Source organism: Salmo trutta, chromosome 9 (genome assembly GCF_901001165.1).
Source record: "Salmo trutta chromosome 9, fSalTru1.1, whole genome shotgun sequence".
Taxonomy (NCBI): domain Eukaryota; kingdom Metazoa; phylum Chordata; class Actinopteri; order Salmoniformes; family Salmonidae; genus Salmo; species Salmo trutta.
The window spans coordinates 34,535,676-34,555,103 of record NC_042965.1 but is presented as its reverse complement, the minus strand read 5'-3'; the positions used below and the strand labels follow the sequence as shown (position 1 = coordinate 34,555,103).

General features: G+C 41.2%; 2 protein-coding genes across 2 annotated transcripts; one reads left to right on the top strand and one right to left on the bottom strand.

Moving 5' to 3' along the window:
* The first annotated feature begins 2,925 nt into the window (after positions 1-2,925).
* On the top strand, positions 2,926-11,664 carry LOC115200455 (UDP-N-acetylglucosamine/UDP-glucose/GDP-mannose transporter). The gene is made up of 12 exons (XM_029763547.1): positions 2,926-3,141; positions 8,261-8,294; positions 8,481-8,567; positions 8,764-8,831; positions 8,968-9,039; positions 9,152-9,220; positions 9,376-9,478; positions 10,045-10,137; positions 10,249-10,316; positions 10,647-10,725; positions 11,162-11,244; positions 11,346-11,664. Exons 1-12 carry the CDS (start codon positions 2,984-2,986, stop codon positions 11,491-11,493), a joined length of 1,062 nt encoding a protein of 353 aa, XP_029619407.1. The 5' UTR covers positions 2,926-2,983; the 3' UTR covers positions 11,494-11,664.
* A 2,651-nt stretch (positions 11,665-14,315) lies between these two features.
* On the bottom strand, positions 14,316-19,219 carry LOC115200454 (zinc finger protein 367). The gene is made up of 5 exons (XM_029763546.1): positions 18,491-19,219; positions 17,505-17,667; positions 17,182-17,301; positions 16,762-16,900; positions 14,316-16,637 (listed from the first exon to the last, which is right to left on the bottom strand). Exons 1-5 carry the CDS (start codon positions 18,767-18,769, stop codon positions 16,385-16,387), a joined length of 954 nt encoding a protein of 317 aa, XP_029619406.1. The 5' UTR covers positions 18,770-19,219; the 3' UTR covers positions 14,316-16,384.
* Between the last annotated feature and the right edge of the window lie 209 nt (positions 19,220-19,428).

Sequence of the window (19,428 nt, the reverse complement as noted above, 5' to 3'; positions counted from 1 at the left end):
TCTTAAAAGGAACCACATTAATCCACTTTACAATGGGTGTAGGGCCTGCGCCCGAGTTTCAAGTGTGGGGAAGATCATTTTCACCATAAAAATGCACTTTTATATTAAAAGCATTACATGCATAATTGCATTTGTGGTCACTTTTGAGAATGGTGCTAATGGAACATTCGCGCTTATAGCCTACTGCCGTGTGCGCATTGCTGAGCTCATAATGTGAAGAAATAGCCTAATAGTTTATCAACATTTTAAGCTAAATGTTCTCATCTGTTACGACAGGCTGATTGCATGAAACAGGTTTTTTGATGCTAGTGGTTGTATTAATTTAGGATCTATCGCACCCCACAACTTTCCCACAACTATGTTTGGAATATTTATTTCTCACACAGAATAGATTAACTTTTGTAGATTGACATAGGCTAGTGCTTTTGCTGTTCGTTAGGCCTACTCATCTTGTTGGCTGACAAAAAGTAAATGTGGACAGTTCTTCCAACATCTTCAATATACCCCTTGGAATTGGACAAGGACGCACGCAGTTGCGTCCCCGATGTGTCTGTCTTCCTTTGTAGCCTGTGAGAAAGAGAGAATGATGAAGTGTGTACAGCATGCGCAAAAAAACAAAGCAGTGCTCACGCTTTTCATGCAACTTTTTTCAAATCATCATTAGAGTCGCATCATGCAGCCTTAGAATGTATTAAAATCAAAACATATAGCCCAAAATTTGTATCACAACCAAAGTTACATAAATAACTCTAAATTTAAATTAAGCATATAGGAGTACCTATTTCTTTGTTAACCACTCAACACAAAATAGCCGCAAGTGCGCACTCCCTCAAATCGTTTGGAGAAAATATCCTAGTTCAATTGTATTCTTCGTACTATAAAATAATATAAAATAATGCCGGAATTCAAAGCAAATATTGCCTGCTAAATGAACTAGTGTAGCCCACAGCCATATGGAATAGCCAGATCAGGGCCTAACATAAGGACAAAGCAGAGTATGCTATTCTGTTCTTCTGAAATAGACTACATTTTTTTCATATCGTGTTTCTTTCGACCTGTCTAAAATAAATAATGGATTTATTGTGATGGTGTAGGCTATATTACATGGATTTATTACACTTTTTAAAATTATCCTAAGATCACCATGCGCAATGCCAAGCATCGGCTGAAGTGGTGTAAACCTCGCCGCCATTGGACTCTGGAGCAGTGGAAACGCATTCTCTGGAGTGATGAATCCCTATTCACCATCTGGCAGTCCGACGGACAAATCTGGGTTTGGCAGATGCCAGGAGAACGCTACCTGCACAAATGCATATTGCCAACTGTAAAGTTTGGTGGAGGAGGAATAATAGTCTACGACTGTTTTTCATGGTTTGGGCTAGTCCCCTTAGTTCCATTGAAGGAAAATCTTAACGCTACATTATAGAATGACATTCTAGAGAATTCTGTGCTTCCAACTTTGTGGCAACAGTTTATGGGAAGGCCCTTTCCTGTTTCAGGATGAAAATGCCCCTGTGCACAAAGTGAGGTCCACACAGAAATAGTTTGTCGAGATCGGTGTGGAAGAACTTGACTTGACTGCACAGAGACCTAACCTCAACCCCATCGAACACCTTTGAGATGAATTGGAATGCTGACTGCGAGCCAGGCCTAATCACCCAACATCAGGACCCGAACTCAGTAATGCTCTTGTGGGTGAATGGAAGAAAATCCCCACAGCAATGTTCCATTATCTAATGGAAAGCCTTCCCAGAAGAATGGAGACTTATAGCAGCAAAGGGGGGACCAACTCCATAATGCCCATGATTTTGGAATGAGATATTCGACGAGCAGGTGCCCACATACTTTTGTATCCATCTTAAAATGAATGCATTGCTTTGGATAAGAGTGTTTGCTTACTGACTAAAATGTACATGTTTCACATCAGTCTAGAAGGATAGGAGAGGAAGCCACTATATAGACTATGTGATGCCTACTTGGTATTACATCCTGTCTTCCAAGGAGAGAGATGTGCTGAAGTCTGTGAGGCTGGAGAGGGAGGAAGCGGAGAAAGAAGAAGCGGAGACAGAGGAAGCAGAGACAGAAGAAGCAGAGACAGAGGAAGCGGAGAAGGATTAAGTGAAGAAGGAGGAAACAGAGGGAGAGAAGAGCCACTGAGCAGAGTAAAACAGAGCTTCAGCTCAGCTCTCTTATCGCCTGCCTACAAACCTGTGTAGAATAAAATGGTCTCAGTGAAATGTTTCTAGATTTTGTCATAAAAGCAGCCAAGTATGCATATGAGGAACTGTTCTAATTGTATTATCCAGTTACATTCACTAAACTTCCATTTGGCTCCAAGAGCAGTGACTTCCAACCAGGAGAATGTGACCTGTGTGGACTCAAGACAGACAAACAAACATATACACAGATACACAGCTAAATAGACAGGTTGATCTAGCCTGGGACCAGATCAAGTTTGATCTAAAAGAAAGGTGCAAAGTTTGCACTGGCTGAAAAATAGTAAAAACAAATTCCACAATGGTGTCCTCTAATGGACTTACATTTTGGTAATTTAGCAGAGCGATTTACAGGAGCAATTCAAATTCCATGTCATTGTACAAGCAAAAGATTAGGTCTATATTATAGCCTAGAAGTTGACCATCACTGGCAATTAATTGTGAATAATCATGCAGCAGCCCATATGATTCAGCAAAATGACATTACGTCTATTTGGTACTAGATGTATTTCTCCTCCCTTCTTCTATGCAAAAAGTAAACGTAAAGATAGGCCTATTGCTTATCACCTTCCAGAATTATGTAATTGTACACATTTCCTTCATAACACTTTTTCACTGCAACTATCCGGTGTACGTGACAATAAAACTAAAACAAATGTAAAAAAAAAAAAAACGCTGCCTGTTTGAACAATCCCCGCCCAGTCTAATAACACGTCCTCCACACGATCGTGACAAAGCCAAAGTGAAAGCTGCAGAGATCATTTCACATGTTGACGATTACAACTATTCTTGAAGTAATGTCTACCTCAGCTAACTTGCCAGAAGCCGAACATTCCGGACTGTTGAAGTTTCTCTCTGCTGCGTTCTACGCCGTCAGTTCATTCTTGATCATTGTTGTTAACAAAACGATTCTCACAAACTACAGGTAAGATCGTTTCGTCACTGCAGTACAGTGGTTACTCAAATCCTTTGCAAGTGGTGCTTTCAAGACAACTGGGAACTCGAAAAAAAAATCGGGGGTAAATCATGACGTAAGTGATCTTTAGGTCGGAAGGTCGGAACTCTAGAAAGAGGCTCGAGTTCCCGACTTGGAATTCCGAGTTGGATGACCGTTCAAATATTTGTTTCCCCATTCGGACCTTGTTTTTTCCTAGTTCCCAGTGGTCTTGAACGCATGTAGTGTTAACTCGGATATTTCCGAGTTCCCAGGGGTTGTTAACGCGGCATATGAGCATAGCAACTGGAGCAGTGGTTGGGTATACACGGTATACCCACTCTTTTTGTTGGCATTGCCTATACTCCACGTCTTAATCCTCACCATGCGTATCAAAGTAGTGTAGTGGAGGTATACACCGTATAAATTAATGAGGCCGAAGGAACAGATCAGAATGTTTAGCTTAAATGGTTGATCAACTATTATTTCTTAACATTTTAAGTGCTCCAATGTGCACACAGCGGTAGGCCTACGTTCAAATGTTCCAAAATGCAATTGGCTGGAAAACACCGTTCTAAAAAGCGTACCGCACATACCAGCGCTTTCGTGGACAGTGATGGAAATATCCCTTAGAAATTTAGAAAGAGGGGTGATCTAAAGAAGCAACAGCTATCATGGGTTGGTAATATGACTAAGATAATGCCTTTGCCTGCTAGACAATGAAATACATTTGAAAACGAATAAAACAGCAGAGCACATGAGGAAGTCTATTAAATAATTGCCTCCACGTTTCTATGGTGGGATTTCTGGCAATAGGCTACTTTGAAGCAAGGTAAGACATGACTCGTATGAAGTAAAACATCCAGAGAAACAGGAAAAATATAGCAATGTTAATGATAGGCCTAACCATCATCTGGTAGATGGGAAGGCTTTCCCAAAAACCTTCTCAATTAAATGTTAACTACACTGAACAGAAATATAAACGCAACAATTTCTACTATTTTACTGCATTACAGTTCATAAAAGGAAATCAGTCAGTTGAAATAAATGTATTAGGCCCTGATCTATAGATTTCACATGACTGGGAATACAGATATGCATCTGTTGGTCACAGATGCCTTTAAAAAGGCTAGTGTAGTGGATCAGAAACATCAAAAGTTTCTGGTTTGACCATTAGCCTCATGCAGCGAGACATTGATCAGGCTGTTGATTAAACATCTCCTTCACATAGAGTTGATCAGGCTGTTGATTAAACATCTCCTTCACATAGAGTTGATCAGGCTGTTGATTAAACATCTCCTTCGCATAGAGTTGATCAGGCTGTTGATTAAACATCTCCTTCGCATAGAGTTGATCAGGCTGTTGATTAAACATCTCCTTCGCATAGAGTTGATCAGGCTGTTGATTAAACATCTCCTTCACATAGAGTTGATCAGGCTGTTGATTAAACATCTCCTTCACATAGAGTTGATCAGGCTGTTGATTTACACATCTCTTTCACATAGAGTTGATCAGTCTGTTGATTGTGGAATGTTGTCCCACTCCTATTTAATAGCTGTGCGAAGTTGCTAGACATTGGCGGGAACTGGAACACACTGTCGTACACGTCGATCCAGAGCATCCCAAACGTTCTCAATGGATGACATGTCTGGTGAGTATGCAGGCCATTCAAGAACTGGGGCATTTTCAGCTTCCAGGAATTGTGTACAAATCCTTGCGACATGAGGCAGTGCATTATCATGCTGAAACATGAGGTGATGGCAGTGGATGAATGGCACAACAATGGGCCTCCGGATCTCATCACAGTATCTCTGTGTATTCAAATTGCCATCGATAAAATTCAATTGTGTCCGTTGTCTGTAGCTTATGCCTGCCCATACCATAACCCTATCGCCACCATGGGGCACTGTATTCACTACGTTGACATCAGCAAACCGCTCGCCCACACTACGTTTACCATCTGCCCAGTACAGTTGAAACCAGGATTCATCTGTGAAGAGCACACTTCTCCAGCGTGCCAGTGGCCATCGAAAGTGAGCATTTACCCACTGCAGTTGGTTACGACGCCGAACTGCAGTCAGGGAAATACCCTGGTGAGAACAACGAGCATACAGCTTCCCTGAGACGGTTTTAGATAGTTTGTGCAGAAATTCTTTGGTTGTACAAACTCTGTTTCATCAGCTGTCTTGGTGGCTGGTCTCAGTCTTGGGTATGCAGGTCTTGGGTTGGTGTGGTTACACGTGGTCTGTGGTTGGAGGCCGGCTGGACGTACTGCCAAGTTCTCTAAAATGACGTTGGAGACTGTTGTAGAACATTCAATTCTCTGGCAACAGCTCTGGTGGACATTCCTGCAGTCAGCATGCCAATTGCACGCTCCCTCAAAACTTGAGACATCTGTGGCATTGTCCCATTTTAGTGTCCTTTTATTGTCCCCAGAACAAGGTGCACCTGTGTGATGATCATGCTGTTTAGTCAGCTTCTTGTTATGCCACACCTGTCAGGTGGATGGATTATCTTTTGTAAAGGAGAAATGCTCACTAATAGGGATGTAAACAAATTTGTTGCCAGAATTTGAGAGAAATAAGCTTTATGTGCGTATGGAACATTTCCGGGATATTTTATTTCAGCTCATAAAACAAGGTGGGTATAATTTTGTGTAATGTTCCAACAGGAATCTGTTCCAAAAACTTCGTAAAGTACAAGGTTGCTGACAAACAACGTACACAAAGTAGCACGATCAATTAGCCTAGCTAACTAGCTGCCGAATAGGTATCAACTCACCACGTAGCTTATTCTTAATGTTTGTCTGTAGGCTACCAGAGTGAGGACAGACATTTTTCGGAATAAACGACGGGAGTGAAAAACGTAATGAAATAGCCCACTCCCTACCCGGTATCTTATTATGCCGCTATACATACATATGCGTTGTTTGTTGGCAGCCTTGTTATTTTACAACGTTTTTACAACAGATTCCTGTTGGAAGTTATCACAAATTATACCCACCCCATAAAACATGGGACCAACACTTTACATGTTGCGTTTTATATTTTTGTTCAGTATAGCTACAAAGTAGCCTATGCCTATCTGGCAGAATTATATGATTATTTGCACCAATCGAGTGGCCATTTGTTTAGCAAACTCCATCATGTGCGCTACAGAAACACCACTAACCAAACCAGCAGTGCAAGAATGAAAGTGTAACTACACTCAAATCTACATTTCTTAGATTTTTCCTTGACCTCAAAAGTGGTCTGCTGATGTGATTTAAGAATTGTTGTGGACTTAGAACATCCAATTTTGTTGTTTTTCTATTAAAAAAGTGTGACAGATTGAAAATAACCTGAAAAGAATGGGGGAAATCTGAAACCTGTGAATTTCTGTCTCAGTTGAGTCTCCATTTATCTGTTTCAATAATATGCCTACTATTAGCCTACCAAGACCAATATGGAAGCAAGGACATCTGATCTTTTTAGGCTATTAACCTGTTTAGGATAGGGGGCAGTATTTTCACGGCCGGATAAAAAACGTACCCGATTTAATCTGGTTATTACTCCTGCCCAGAAACCAGAATATGCATATAATTATTTGATTTGGATAGAAAACACCCTAAAGTTTCTAAAACTGTTTGAATGGTGTATGTGAGTATAACAGAACTCATATGGCAGGCCAAAACCTGAGAAGATTCTATATGGGAAGTGCCCTGTCTGACCATTTCTTGGCCTTCTGTAGCCTCTTTATCGAAAATAGAGGATCTCTGCTGTAACGTGACATTTTCTAAGGCTCCCATAGGCTCTCAGAAGGCGCCAGAACATTGAATGATAACTCTGCAGTCCCTGGGCGAAAAACAGTAGGGGTTTTGGAAAGTGGTCGTTCTGAGAACAAATACACTGGTGCGCGCGTGCATGTGACGACTCTATTTTCAGTGTTTGAACGGATACAACGTCTCCCGGTTGGAATATTATCGCTATTTTACGAGAAAAATCGCATAAAAATAGATTTTAAACAGCGTTTGACATGCTTCGAAGTACGGTAATGGAATATTTAGAATGTTTTTGTCACTATATTTGCCGGCGCGTCACCCTTCGGATAGTGTCTTGAACTCAAGAACAAAACGCAGCTATTTGGATATAACTATGGATTATTTGGAACCAAAACAACATTGGGTGTTGAAGTAGAAGTCCTGGGAGTGCATTCTGACGAAGAACAGCAAAGGTAATCAAATTTCTCTTATAGTAAATCTGAGTTTGGTGAGTGCCAAACTTGGTGGGTGTCAAAATAGCTAGCCATGATGGCCGGGCTATCTACTCAGAATATTGCAAAATGTGCTTTCACCGAACAGCTATTTTAAAATCGGACACCGCGATTGCATAAAGGAGTTCTGTATCTATAATTCTTAAAATAATTGTTATGTTTTTTGTAAACGTTTATCGTGAGTAATTTAGTAAATTCACCGGAAGTTTTCGGTGGGTATGCTAGTTCTGAACGTCACATGCTAATGTAAAAAGCTGGTTTTTGATATAAATATGAACTTGATTGAACAAAACATGCATGTATTGTATAACATAATGTCCTAGGAGTGTCATCTGATGAAGATCATCAAAGGTTAGTGCTGCATTTAGCTGTGGTTTTGGTTTTTGTGACATTATATGCTAGCTTGAAAAATGGGTGTGTGATTATTTCTGGCTGGGTACTCTCCTGACATAATCTAAAGTTTTGCTTTCGTTGTAAAGCCTTTTTTGAAATCGGACAATGTGCTTAGATAAAGGAGAGTCTTGTCTTTAAAATGGTGTAAAATAGTCATATTTTTAAGGTTTTTCGTATTTCGTGCCAGGCGCTACCATTGGATATTTGTGAGGCGTTCCGCTAGCGGAACGTCTGTCCATAAGAGGTTTTAAGAGTATATCACAATTTGTCATATAATTTGTTTCACATAGGGTGCCATTCCTTTGCCGGGTTGGCCGTTTGGGATATTTTAGCAAAATTAGAGTATACCTACTTCCCCAGGCACCACTGAACTTGAAGCTCCAACAGGCAGCCAGTTGTTATGGGGTTGTTAGTTTATTAAAACGTCTTCTTGATTGACCAATAACATCTCTTTTCTCTTTCTTAGATTTCCCTCGTACATGTTTCTAGGAATTGGACAGGTAATATACCTCAATTCAGGATTCTTGAGGTAGAAGTTGCACTACAGATCTACCCTCAGATTACCTCATATCATCATGACCAACAAACCAAATTGTTGATGGAAAAAAATATCTGATTCAATGTCAGTAACGCAAAATTGCCATCTTCTCATAAATATCCAACCCCCTCTTTCCCCCTTTTTCCAGATGGCCACTACAATCATCATTCTCTATGCTGCTAAAATGAACCAAATAGTTCACTTTCAAGACTTTGACAGAAGCATTTTCATCAAAGTAAGTGTTTTTATTAAGTGAAGTAAGTTTGTTATATTCTTGTTTCAATCCTGTGCCTGTCCGTCACAGATGCATACAACAAAAGGTGAATCACAATAAGCCTCAAAAAGAGTCAGATGTTCCAAGATGTATTTTTGCAGTTTGCCATCAATATAACATCTTGAATTCATTCATTAAATGAATTATTGCAATACAGATCTTCCCTCTACCTCTGCTGTATGTTGGAAACCACATAACAGGACTGGCAGGTACAAAGAAGTTAAGGTACAATGGAGTCTAAATTCATGAGTGAAACTTAATGCATTAGTTTCAGATATCATCTCAATTACAGTATGTACAACTTAAACACCAACTACTCATAGGGACTCTGACAAATGCATTTATAAAAAATCCTTTACAGTTTACCCATGTTCACAGTCTTAAGGAAGTTCACCATATTGATGACAATGATCATGGAAGCAAGGATATTGAAGTTTGTGGCCATTTTTTCACATCTGTATATTTTATTGTCATCATAACGGCTCATTTCTTTTTTACAGTTCAGCCTTATAGTATTAACATGTGAATTTCAATATCCTCTCCAGAAAAAAAATCCCTAATCGTCTGATCTACAGTGTTTTGGCCATCGTTTTTGGAGCATTGGTGGCTGCAAGGTAAGTTGCAACTAAAATTTTCACACTGTTAACAAATTCCTGTTGAATGAGCTACTCTTCTCTGCTTGATATTACTTCTGAAGACATCAAAGGTACTTTGAAGGAAGTCTTCATTATCATTATGAATAAAATGTTCCCTTTATTTTCTCCCATAGCTCTGACTTGGCCTTTGATGCAGAGGGCTACACATTCATTCTGCTTAATGATGTCTTCACTGCTGCCAGTGGTGTGTACACCAAGAAGAAACTGGGAACTGAGGTAGGACACATTTTGCCACACTAGTATAATAATAATAATAAGAGATAACACATTGGTTTGAGCACGTAAACTTGTTTTATTAAATTTTTTCTAATAAAATCCCAGAATGGTTCTGGATACTTGGAAAATACCAAGCACCTGATACTAGATTCTCTTTACAGGTAAATACTTCCAGTTTTCAGATTAAGATATTCTTAAACAGACACAGGAGACTGCATACATATTTCTAAGGCAGGTTGGATGAATCCAGGCATCATGTATGTTTACATTCCAGCCATGTGAGGAAAGGTGAGGAGGTGAGGTATTGCTGACCTGAGCTCTATAGGTTGCATTGTGTAGGGTCTGAATTTGCATGATAATGACCTAATTGTGGCCAGGTTAAGTGACGTTGATTCATTTGTTAGGACGCACACCGATTAAAAAAACAGTGCAGTATGCCTAACATGGTTGATCATTTGACCTTTAAACTCCAGCAACGCTCTCCTCTTGTAGTTGAGAAGTTGAATAGCTAACTGTTTTGTGTAATACTGACTCACGTAACATTTCATTTTCAATTTTTTTTTAAGAGTCTTGGAAAATATGGAATCTTATTTTACAATGCATTCATCATTTTCATTCCAACTCTTTTGGCGAGTGCATTCACTGGGGATTTACACAAGGTAAATGCATTTCCCTTTTTTCAGGATATACGTTGATTTTAGGCACAGATCTAGGATCAGCTAATCCCTGTCTGTCTGACCTTGCCTGTGTGTGTGGTTTTGTGTTGACAGGCCATTACATATGAACACTGGTTGAACACCCCCTTTGTTTCTTGCTTCCTTATGTCCTGCATCATGGGGTGAGTGTACACATTACTGAAAGAGAAACTGGCAGCATATCCCTTTCTCTATGGCTGTTAAGGAGCATTGTTCCACCTAAACTAGGCAGTTTAATATGTTGATGTTTAACATTGTAAGAGCAATGAAGTGTAGACTGAATGAGGATATCCTTCCTTACCAACCGGAGGCAGAGCAGAACACTGAGACACGCCCCACCTTAGCCTTGGCGTGGTCGCTGACACAACTTCCTCTAACAATTCTCAGGACATATCAAAACATAAAATAGACCCCCAGTAGAGGGTGGTGATGGCCTTATTAATAAGAAGATCTTGTGCTTCTCTCTGTTTCAGGTTTGTGCTGATGTATTCAATAGTGCTGTGTAGCCACTACAACTCAGCACTCACCACCACAGTGGTGGGAGCAATTAAGGTAACAAGAACAACTGGACCAGTAACATGTGGGTCAATATGTTTGTTCCTAACATTTGTGGTTATATTGACACAGCTGGGTTGGGGTCAGTGAGCACAAAAGGGGAAAATTGTGTTTTCAAATGCAACCCTGATGCGAATCGTATTCTGATCATTTCCTTCTCATTTTTTTTATTTCACCTTTATTTAACTAGGCAGGTCAGTTAAGAACAAATTCTTATTTTCAATGATGGCCTAGGAACAGTGCACTGCCTTGTTCAGGGGCAGCACAACAGATTTGCACCTTGTCAGCTCCGGGATTCGAACTTGCAACCTTTCGGTTACTAGTCCAACGCTCTAACCACTAGGCTACTCTGCCGCCCCTCATGAGTCCACATACCCATGAATATCATGTCAAGTCAACTATATAGTGTATCAATATCAATTGCTTTCCTCAGAATGTTGCTGTGGCCTACATCGGTATGTTTTTAGGTGGAGATTACCTGTTTTCATGGACAAACTTCCTGGGGTTGAATATTTGGTAAGAATGTATTAATTACACATTAGCACAAAAAAGCTGTTGCTATGCCATTCTGTTTTAGTTTTTGCCAATGTCCAACTCTAGTTTTCTCTTCTCGTCAGTATATCAGGGGGACTTGTGTATTCCTACCTGACGTTCCACAGCAGCAGCAAACCATCCCAATGCAATGGAAGCAGAATCCAGAAAAACCAGGATCAGTTGAAGATTCCCATTATGGAAGATTCCACAGACGGACTCCTTGTAAAATAAGTTATCTTTATTTAACCTTTTATCAGGGAGTCCCATTGAGAACAAGGCCTCTTTTTCAAGGGAGCTGTGCGTGAACACAATATCTAAGTCAGTGGTTCTTAACCTTGTTGGATGTACTGACCCCCACCAGTTTCATATGCGCATTCACCGAACCCTTCTTAATTGGAAAAATAAAATTCAAAACATAGGTATATATTTTACTGGTGCACAAAATGAACCGTGCATCAACATCAGTGTTCAAAGAACAGCGAGCGTTGTGTTCTTGTATTGTCCATCTCCATGCAGCTTAAGGAAGTGTTCTCTTAGTTTTGCCGGTGCTAGACTAGAATTGCTCAACTTGGCATTGCAAATCATGCAGTTAGGACGCTGACTCTCATCACGTTCCGTTATACATGTGAATCCATATTGTACATATTCGTCCGACCACTTTCTTTTTTTGCTCGACATAGTTAGTATGAAGGGATTAAAATATTAAGAAAGAAATCACATGACGTACCATCACGACAGTCACAATTCGACTACTGAGCGCGCCAAATTCCCTGCAGCACAGATAGGCCAAGCGATGTTGCGTGATCACCTGCAGCCAATGATGGCCAAGCGGGGCGTGTCATCACGAATCATATGAGTCGGGTGTGTGGCTTGACCTCCGCCGAACCCCTGAGACTGACTCACCGAACCCCTGGGGTTCGATCGAACCCAGGTTAAGAACCACTGATCTAAGTGAATACATCTGCGATACAACTGTTCGTGATGCCATAGTTTATTTTTCTGTACTCTAAGCACTACCCTTTGTAACTGCTCCATATTGGAGCAGACATTCTTACATGTTGTATGTTTTAATGTATCTTTATGAAAAATTATGATCATATTTTTGACAATGTTTATTATTTGTGTTGCAAGTTGAAACCTGTCATTTTAATTGTGTTGTCAAGACAAGTGTTGTTATACATACATACATACATACATACATACATACATACTAGTACATGTGTAAATAACAATGGTCATTAGTGGTTACTAAGCAACTCTTGAAACCAATGTGTGTACTGAGAGACATACTGTAGTGTATTGAGCTGTATGTTCAAGGACAACTGAACTGCAGTGTAGTGATGATACAGCTCTTACCAACCATTGGCATAGCAATAAACTAGAAGGAATGAAACTGTCAACTGGATCATGATCATTGATGGTGTTTATTGAAGACCAGCAAGTACCAACAGTGTGGACTGCCTACAAAGAGAAACTGTTTTATACATCAACAATGTCGTCTCTACAAAGCAAGTCAGAACATTTCATATCAAGGCCTAAAACGCACAATGCTATGGTCTGTTAACATGGTGGGAGGGAGAATGAATTTCAGAATCATTTAAACATCAACTTCAAAGCTCTTGTACTGTAGATTGTGTGCAGGATATTTGTTTTCTCTTTTTCAAACAAACAAGTTTTGGAATATATTAACTGCCAAAACTAAAAATGTTTACCAAATAATAAACAAAGTGTTCAAAATGCATCAAGATATATACAGTACACTTGGGTTGTTTTGAATATTAACTAAGTTCCAGTTTAACCTGTGCTCTATCAAAAAAAGGTATTGGACATGTCATCCCACTGGACAGACATCAATTCTACATCTAAACTCAGCAAAAAAAGAAACGTCTCCTTTTCAGGACCCTGTCTTTCAAAGATAGTTTGTAAAAATCCAAATAACTTCACAGATCTTCATTGTAAAAGGTTTAAACACTGTTTCCCATGCTTGTTCAATGAACCATAAACAATTAATGAACATGCACCTGTGGACCGGTCGTTAAGACACTAGCAGCTTACAGACGATAGGCAATTAAGGTCACAGTTATGAAAACTTATGACACTAAAGAGGCCTTCCTACTGACTGAAAAACACCAAAAGAAAGATGCCCTGGGTCCCTGCTCATCTGCCTGAACGTGCCTTAGGCATGCTGAGAGAGGCTGGACTGAGGGCTTGTAGGTCCTCACCAGACATCACCGGAAACAACGTCGCCCATGGGCACAAACCCACCGTCGCTGGACCAGACAGGACTGTCAAAAAGTGCTCTTCACTGACGAGTCGCGGTTTTGTCTCACCAGGGGTGATGGTTGGATTCACGTTTATCGTCAAAGGAATGAGCGTTACACTGAGGCCTGTACTCTGGAGCGGGATCGATTTGGAGGTGGAGGGTCTGTCATGGTCTGGGGCAGTGTGTCACAGCATCATTGGACTGAGCTTGCTGTCATTGCAGGCAATCTCAACGCTAAGCGTTACAGGGAAGACATTCTCCTCCCTCATGTGGTACCCTTCCTGCAGGCTCATTCTGACATGACCCTCCAGCATGACAATGCCACCAGCCATACTGCTTGTTCTGTGCGGGATTTCCTGCAAGACAGGAATGTCAGTGTTCTGCCATGGCCAGCGAAAAGCCCGGATCTCAATCCCATTGAGCACATCTGGGACCTGTTGGATCGGAGGGTGAAGGCTCGGGCCATTACCCCCAGAAATGTCCGGGAACTTGCAGGTGCCTTGGTGGAAGACTGGGGTAACATATCACAGAAAGAACTGGCAAATCTGGTGCAGTCCATGAAGAGGAGACGCACTGTAGTACTTAATGCAGCTGGTGGCCACACCAGATACTGACTGTTACTTTTGATTTTGACCCCCTTTGTTCAGGGACACATTATTCCATTTCTGTTAGTCACATGTCTGTGAAACTTGTTCAGTTTATGTCTCAGTTGTTGAATCTTGTTATGTTCATAGAAAATTTGCACATGTTAAGTTTGCTGAAAATAATCGCAGTTGACAGTGAGAGGACGTTTCTTTTTTGCTGAGTTTAGTTTTGATTTACATTTGATTGAGTTGTCAACAAATGTAATATCAACAAACATTTGAACCATGTCATTTAGGTTAAAAGTTGGGTGAAAAAGTCAAACATTCCCTAAAGTCCTTTACATGAATGACTTTTTCCAAATCCAATCAGTTTTCCACGTTGATTCAACGTCATTACATCGTTTTTTTTTTTATGCCTTGGAAACAACGTTGATTCAACCAGTATGTGCCCAGTGGGATACAACACTTAATCACATATGGCCAACAAAGGATCTGGGTGTTGCGGGAAGCACAAACCTAATGAAAACAACAAAAACATGTATTTAAAAACAATTGGCAATTTACACAATGTTAAGAGATGTAGTGTTGCTAACAAATAATAAAACATTGCCAACGCCAAGCATTCATTACACCCTCCTTTATGTAGAAACATGTCCCATTTCTCTAGATTGGTCTAATAGGTGGAAACATGTTACATTGCAAGCTTAATCCATAAATGCAAAACTTAGTAGCAGATACTGTAGATACACGTGCTGCTGCAAAGGGCAGTACAATTCTAACGGCTATAAGTTGACGTCGATAGATACTAAATCATTTTAGGGAGGCGATGATCAATATATTCTTCAATGGAAATATATGTCAGTACTCGGAGACAGCTTGTGATAGCAAATCGTTAACAAAAAGGACAAAAAAACATGATGAAATAAATACCTATGAAATGTTGATTATAGAGAAGACTTGTACGTACACCACCAATGGGGCTACAAGTCCGTATCTCCAATCAGCCAGCATCTTTTAATATAAAAGATGGCGACACTAATGACTTTATATACTCCTCTTCCGTATGTCTGGCCATGTAATTTGGTTAGAGTAGAGAAGGCCAACGCCAGGCCTGCACAGCCATAGGATGGGCAGGCTTTTGTTCCAGCCCAGCTCTAACACACCTGACTCAACTAATTGTGGTCTAAATCCCCATGATAAGATGATCATCTGGATCAGGTTTGTTAAGAGCTGATATGGAGCTGCGTCTGCTAGCTCTGCGGCTCTCCAGGACCCGAGTTGTCCCTCCCGTGTTATAGCTACAGTTCTGGGTGTGATACTTTTAATAGGTGAAGGGGTTGGAGCTTGAATTTTTGTGAAAGCTTGTGGCTAGCCACCACTGTAGATTAGGCTTGCAATGGGTTGCATCTCAATAGTCTCTACAGTGACTTCCTCCCCTCATCTACTCTTCTTCACCTGCACTGATCTGAAAGAACTAGACAGGTGGAAGCAAAATCCCCTGATAGGCTTCCACCACATTGCTTTTTCACCTATCGTGTCACAGTCCAGATCAGAGAATCAAGAGAGGAATCCACTTTCCAGTATTTAGATACACCTAAACTGTCCTATGACTGACCACACCCTGTATCACTCCATCCATCTGAGCTAAATCTACATAGACTTCCATTATATAAACATACTCACACAATATACTTTATCTTCAAATGTAAAAGACAAAACAAATAACTCGTTACCACCAAAGTGCAAACAAAACAAACTAAACATTAAAAGGTAATCTCCTCCAGTCTTTAGAAGGCAGAGGAAAGTGAAACGTTCTTCATATATTGACATCTACAACACAGGAGGCTGGTGAGGGGAGGCTCATAATAATGGCTGGAATGTAGAGAATGGAATGGTATCAAGCACATGTGAACGACGTGGCTGATACGGTTCCATTTATTGCATTCCAGGCATTATTATGAGCCCGTCCTCCCCAATTAAGGTGCCACCAGCCACCTGTAATCTACAATCTTAGCAGCCTAATAAGGATACAATTGGAAGCTGGATAAGGTGCTTTTAGCTTGTGCCTGCCCCACACTGCACATGGAGAAGAAGAACCCCAGATACTGATCTAAGTTCCGCTTAGAATTTCCCCCCATTAATGGTTAAGTATTTGGGGAGGGTAAGCTTATCCTAGATGTTTCCCTACAGACAACTTCTACCCAGAACACATTGTGCAGGGAGGCAGAATGGGGTTGACTGGGGAGGGTTTCAACACCGGGATATGGGTAGGGTTTCAGGCAGACAGGTTATTAGCCAGCTCAATGAGCGCCAGGGCACCATGGAGACGCTCCCGTTGCTCTTGGAGACTCCGTTTGGCAGCCCCACCCCCGTTGCACTTCTCTTCCTCCATTGGCTCCTCCTCTTCCTCCTCATCTGATTGGAGAAACTCCCGGGGGTCCTGCTGCTCCTGGTCCTCCACCCCGCCCTTGCCCTGGGGTTTCCCCTTGGTGGGCACAGGGGCACGCTGCTCACGGGTTTGCCAGTACCTGCCACAACACAGAGTCAAAGGGGGATATGGTGAGAATTGGGGTGTGCAGAATAAGGTGAGATCCCTCAATTGCTTCACTATCCATCTGATCTGCCTGTCCACCTCCCTCCAGAGCCACTCACTTTGCCAGCCATTCTGCCACAGCCTTGTTGTCCACAGACTGGGCCTTGTCTGGTCCCTCCTTGGGGTCTTCTCTCTTCAAACGAGCATATGGGTGCTTTGGGCAGTGCCGGTTAGCATGGGTAAAGCGACTCCCACAGGCTTGGGAGAGAACAATGATATCAGAGTTCGTGTCAATGCTTTTCTATATGGTGGATTCTGCACCCCTCCTATGAGAAAGGTGTAAAGGTACCACCTATATTTGGTAGGCCATCATTGTAAAGTAGGCCATTATTGTAAAGTAGGCCATTATTGTAAAGTAGGCCATTATTGTAAATAACAGTTTGTTCTTAACTGACTTGCCTAGTTAAATAAAGGTTCAATAAATAAATAAAGGGCCTTAAAGTATAATCTCAAAAGTGAAGATCTAGCTGTGTGCTCACCTTTCCCAGAGCAGACAAAGGGCTTCTCTCCGGTGTGAAGGCGCTGGTGGGTCTTTAGCTGGCCACTCTGGACAAAAGCCTTGCCACAGTCAGGGTAGTCACACGGGTAAGGCCTCTCCCCTGGGAGAGAACACAGAGAGAGTTATTAGTTTGTAATTGTTCTATTTTTTCTAGCAGATGCCTATAAAAGTGAGCAGTGTGTTGGTGTTGTAACACAGGGAACCGCATAGTGTCCTGGTAGTTTGCTTGTCAGTGTGTCAGGTCCATCTGTGCTCTGCTTTCACCTGTGTGTTCTCTTGTGGGCCCGTAGAGACTTTTCTCACCTGTGTGTGTTCTCTTGTGGGCCTGTAGGGATTTCTCTCTAGGAAACACACGGTTGCAGATGTTGCAGCGGATGCGGCTGGAAGAACTCTCCCCCTCGTTGATCAACTCACGGACAGTGTCAGCACGCGGGCGGCCACGCCGAATAGCGTCCTCTTTACTGTCCTGAAAACCAAGTGGAAACAAAGTTACCTACAGTTATATCAATAAATGCAGCTTTATTTACTTTCTGAATAGTGAATGTAGGCTTACAACTACTTAAAATGCAGCATTATTCCATATCAACCTTTAAATAAATTGTATGGCCTATCATTATGCAAAACTAAAGTTAATGTGGTCATTGGTTACCTAAAACTTACTAATGCATGGTGATATGTGACTGTTCAATTCTTGTCCAGTCCAATGTCAAATAATTGCTACATTATATTTTGTTCAATTAATGGTGCCGCAGGTGCATGTATTAATTTATTCCAAGCACATCCGGAAACATTTTTGGCGGGCGACGCTACGTCACGTATGACAGCTGCCTGGGGTTTAAAATCCATCATGTCACACCCTGAGCGCGGGCGTTTTTTTTAAATACACTTTTCCGAGTTTCCGTTTCACTCAAAATACATTATTTAAAAAAAACAAAAAAAACACTTGGACAGCTATTCAGATTGCGACTAGATTGCATCATTCAATGATGCAGTGTAAAGTTAACTTTTAGCTGGCCAGTGACCTAGCCATCCTCTGAATGTAACATGATCACTAAGATTCTAAAGTTGAAGCAATGTAACCGATAATCACATTATTCATTGCAAGACTATTTAACACAACAAATAATTGAAAGTTACATGCAAATAAATGCTAATGTTTCAGTTATTACGGCGTCATACCAGACACATAATTCATGCAAGATCTAAAGTAGCCTACCGGATAGGATTTCAACTACAACACAATACTATTAGGCTAAACAACATGAAAAACAACCTCAAACTTATCCTACCTTCATCTGGTCAGGGGAGGCACCCATGTCCGCCTCGCTGGCGGTGTTGGTCCCGGTAGGGGAGGCAGCCCCGTTTACGGATCCCGGGCTCAGGCTCACATTATGGGCGTTCTCCCCCCACGTCCACGGGTACACCATGCAGTCGCTGAATCCAGGGCTGGTCGGTATCAGAGATTCGTTCTTCCTGGGCTTGATCGGGGTGGTTTTGATCACAGACACCAGGACCCTCTTTTGAGAGTCGTTACAAAAAATAACTTGAGGATGCTTGTTCTCCGCCATCGTTGAGATGAAAGACGAATGTGTCAAAAGCTGATCAAATCTCAAAGGGTATCACAATGCTCAGGAATCACTTGTCATCTAAAGAAAAAGCTATTTACCCAGCTTTGCTATCAAGTAACCTAACTTTAGCAAAAAGTTAAGACTGAAAGTGTTCCACAAAATTCAGCTATTCAATCAGGAGTGAAAATAGGATTCATTTCCAAAGACGTAGAAAACCGTGCCACAATTCCTTATAAAAAATAGTACAAAAATTCATGAATTTACAAATATTGTGTTCACACTGTCAATGTGGATACAATGTGTGCTCCTATTTCTGCAAGTATTTCCCGCGTTGCAAATCGCGCCTGGGCGGTTCATAAATCCTTTTACCACATGTATGGGAAATAACCTATTATAAGAGCCAAAGCATGAGGTAAACCCGAACGAGCGCAACACAGTAACCAATGGTCATCATAGGAACATTCAAAGTACGCTGATTGGTTTGTACTTTTTATCCAATGAGTTTTAAACGTTCTTGAGCGCGCCTTTACGGACTGACAGCAGACTGAACCAATGTAGATAACGCAAATGAATCCGCTACGTATATTGGACGAATCAACCAATGGTACTAAAGGGCGGTTCATTTGACAGTAGACTGGGATTGGACCACTGTCGATCAA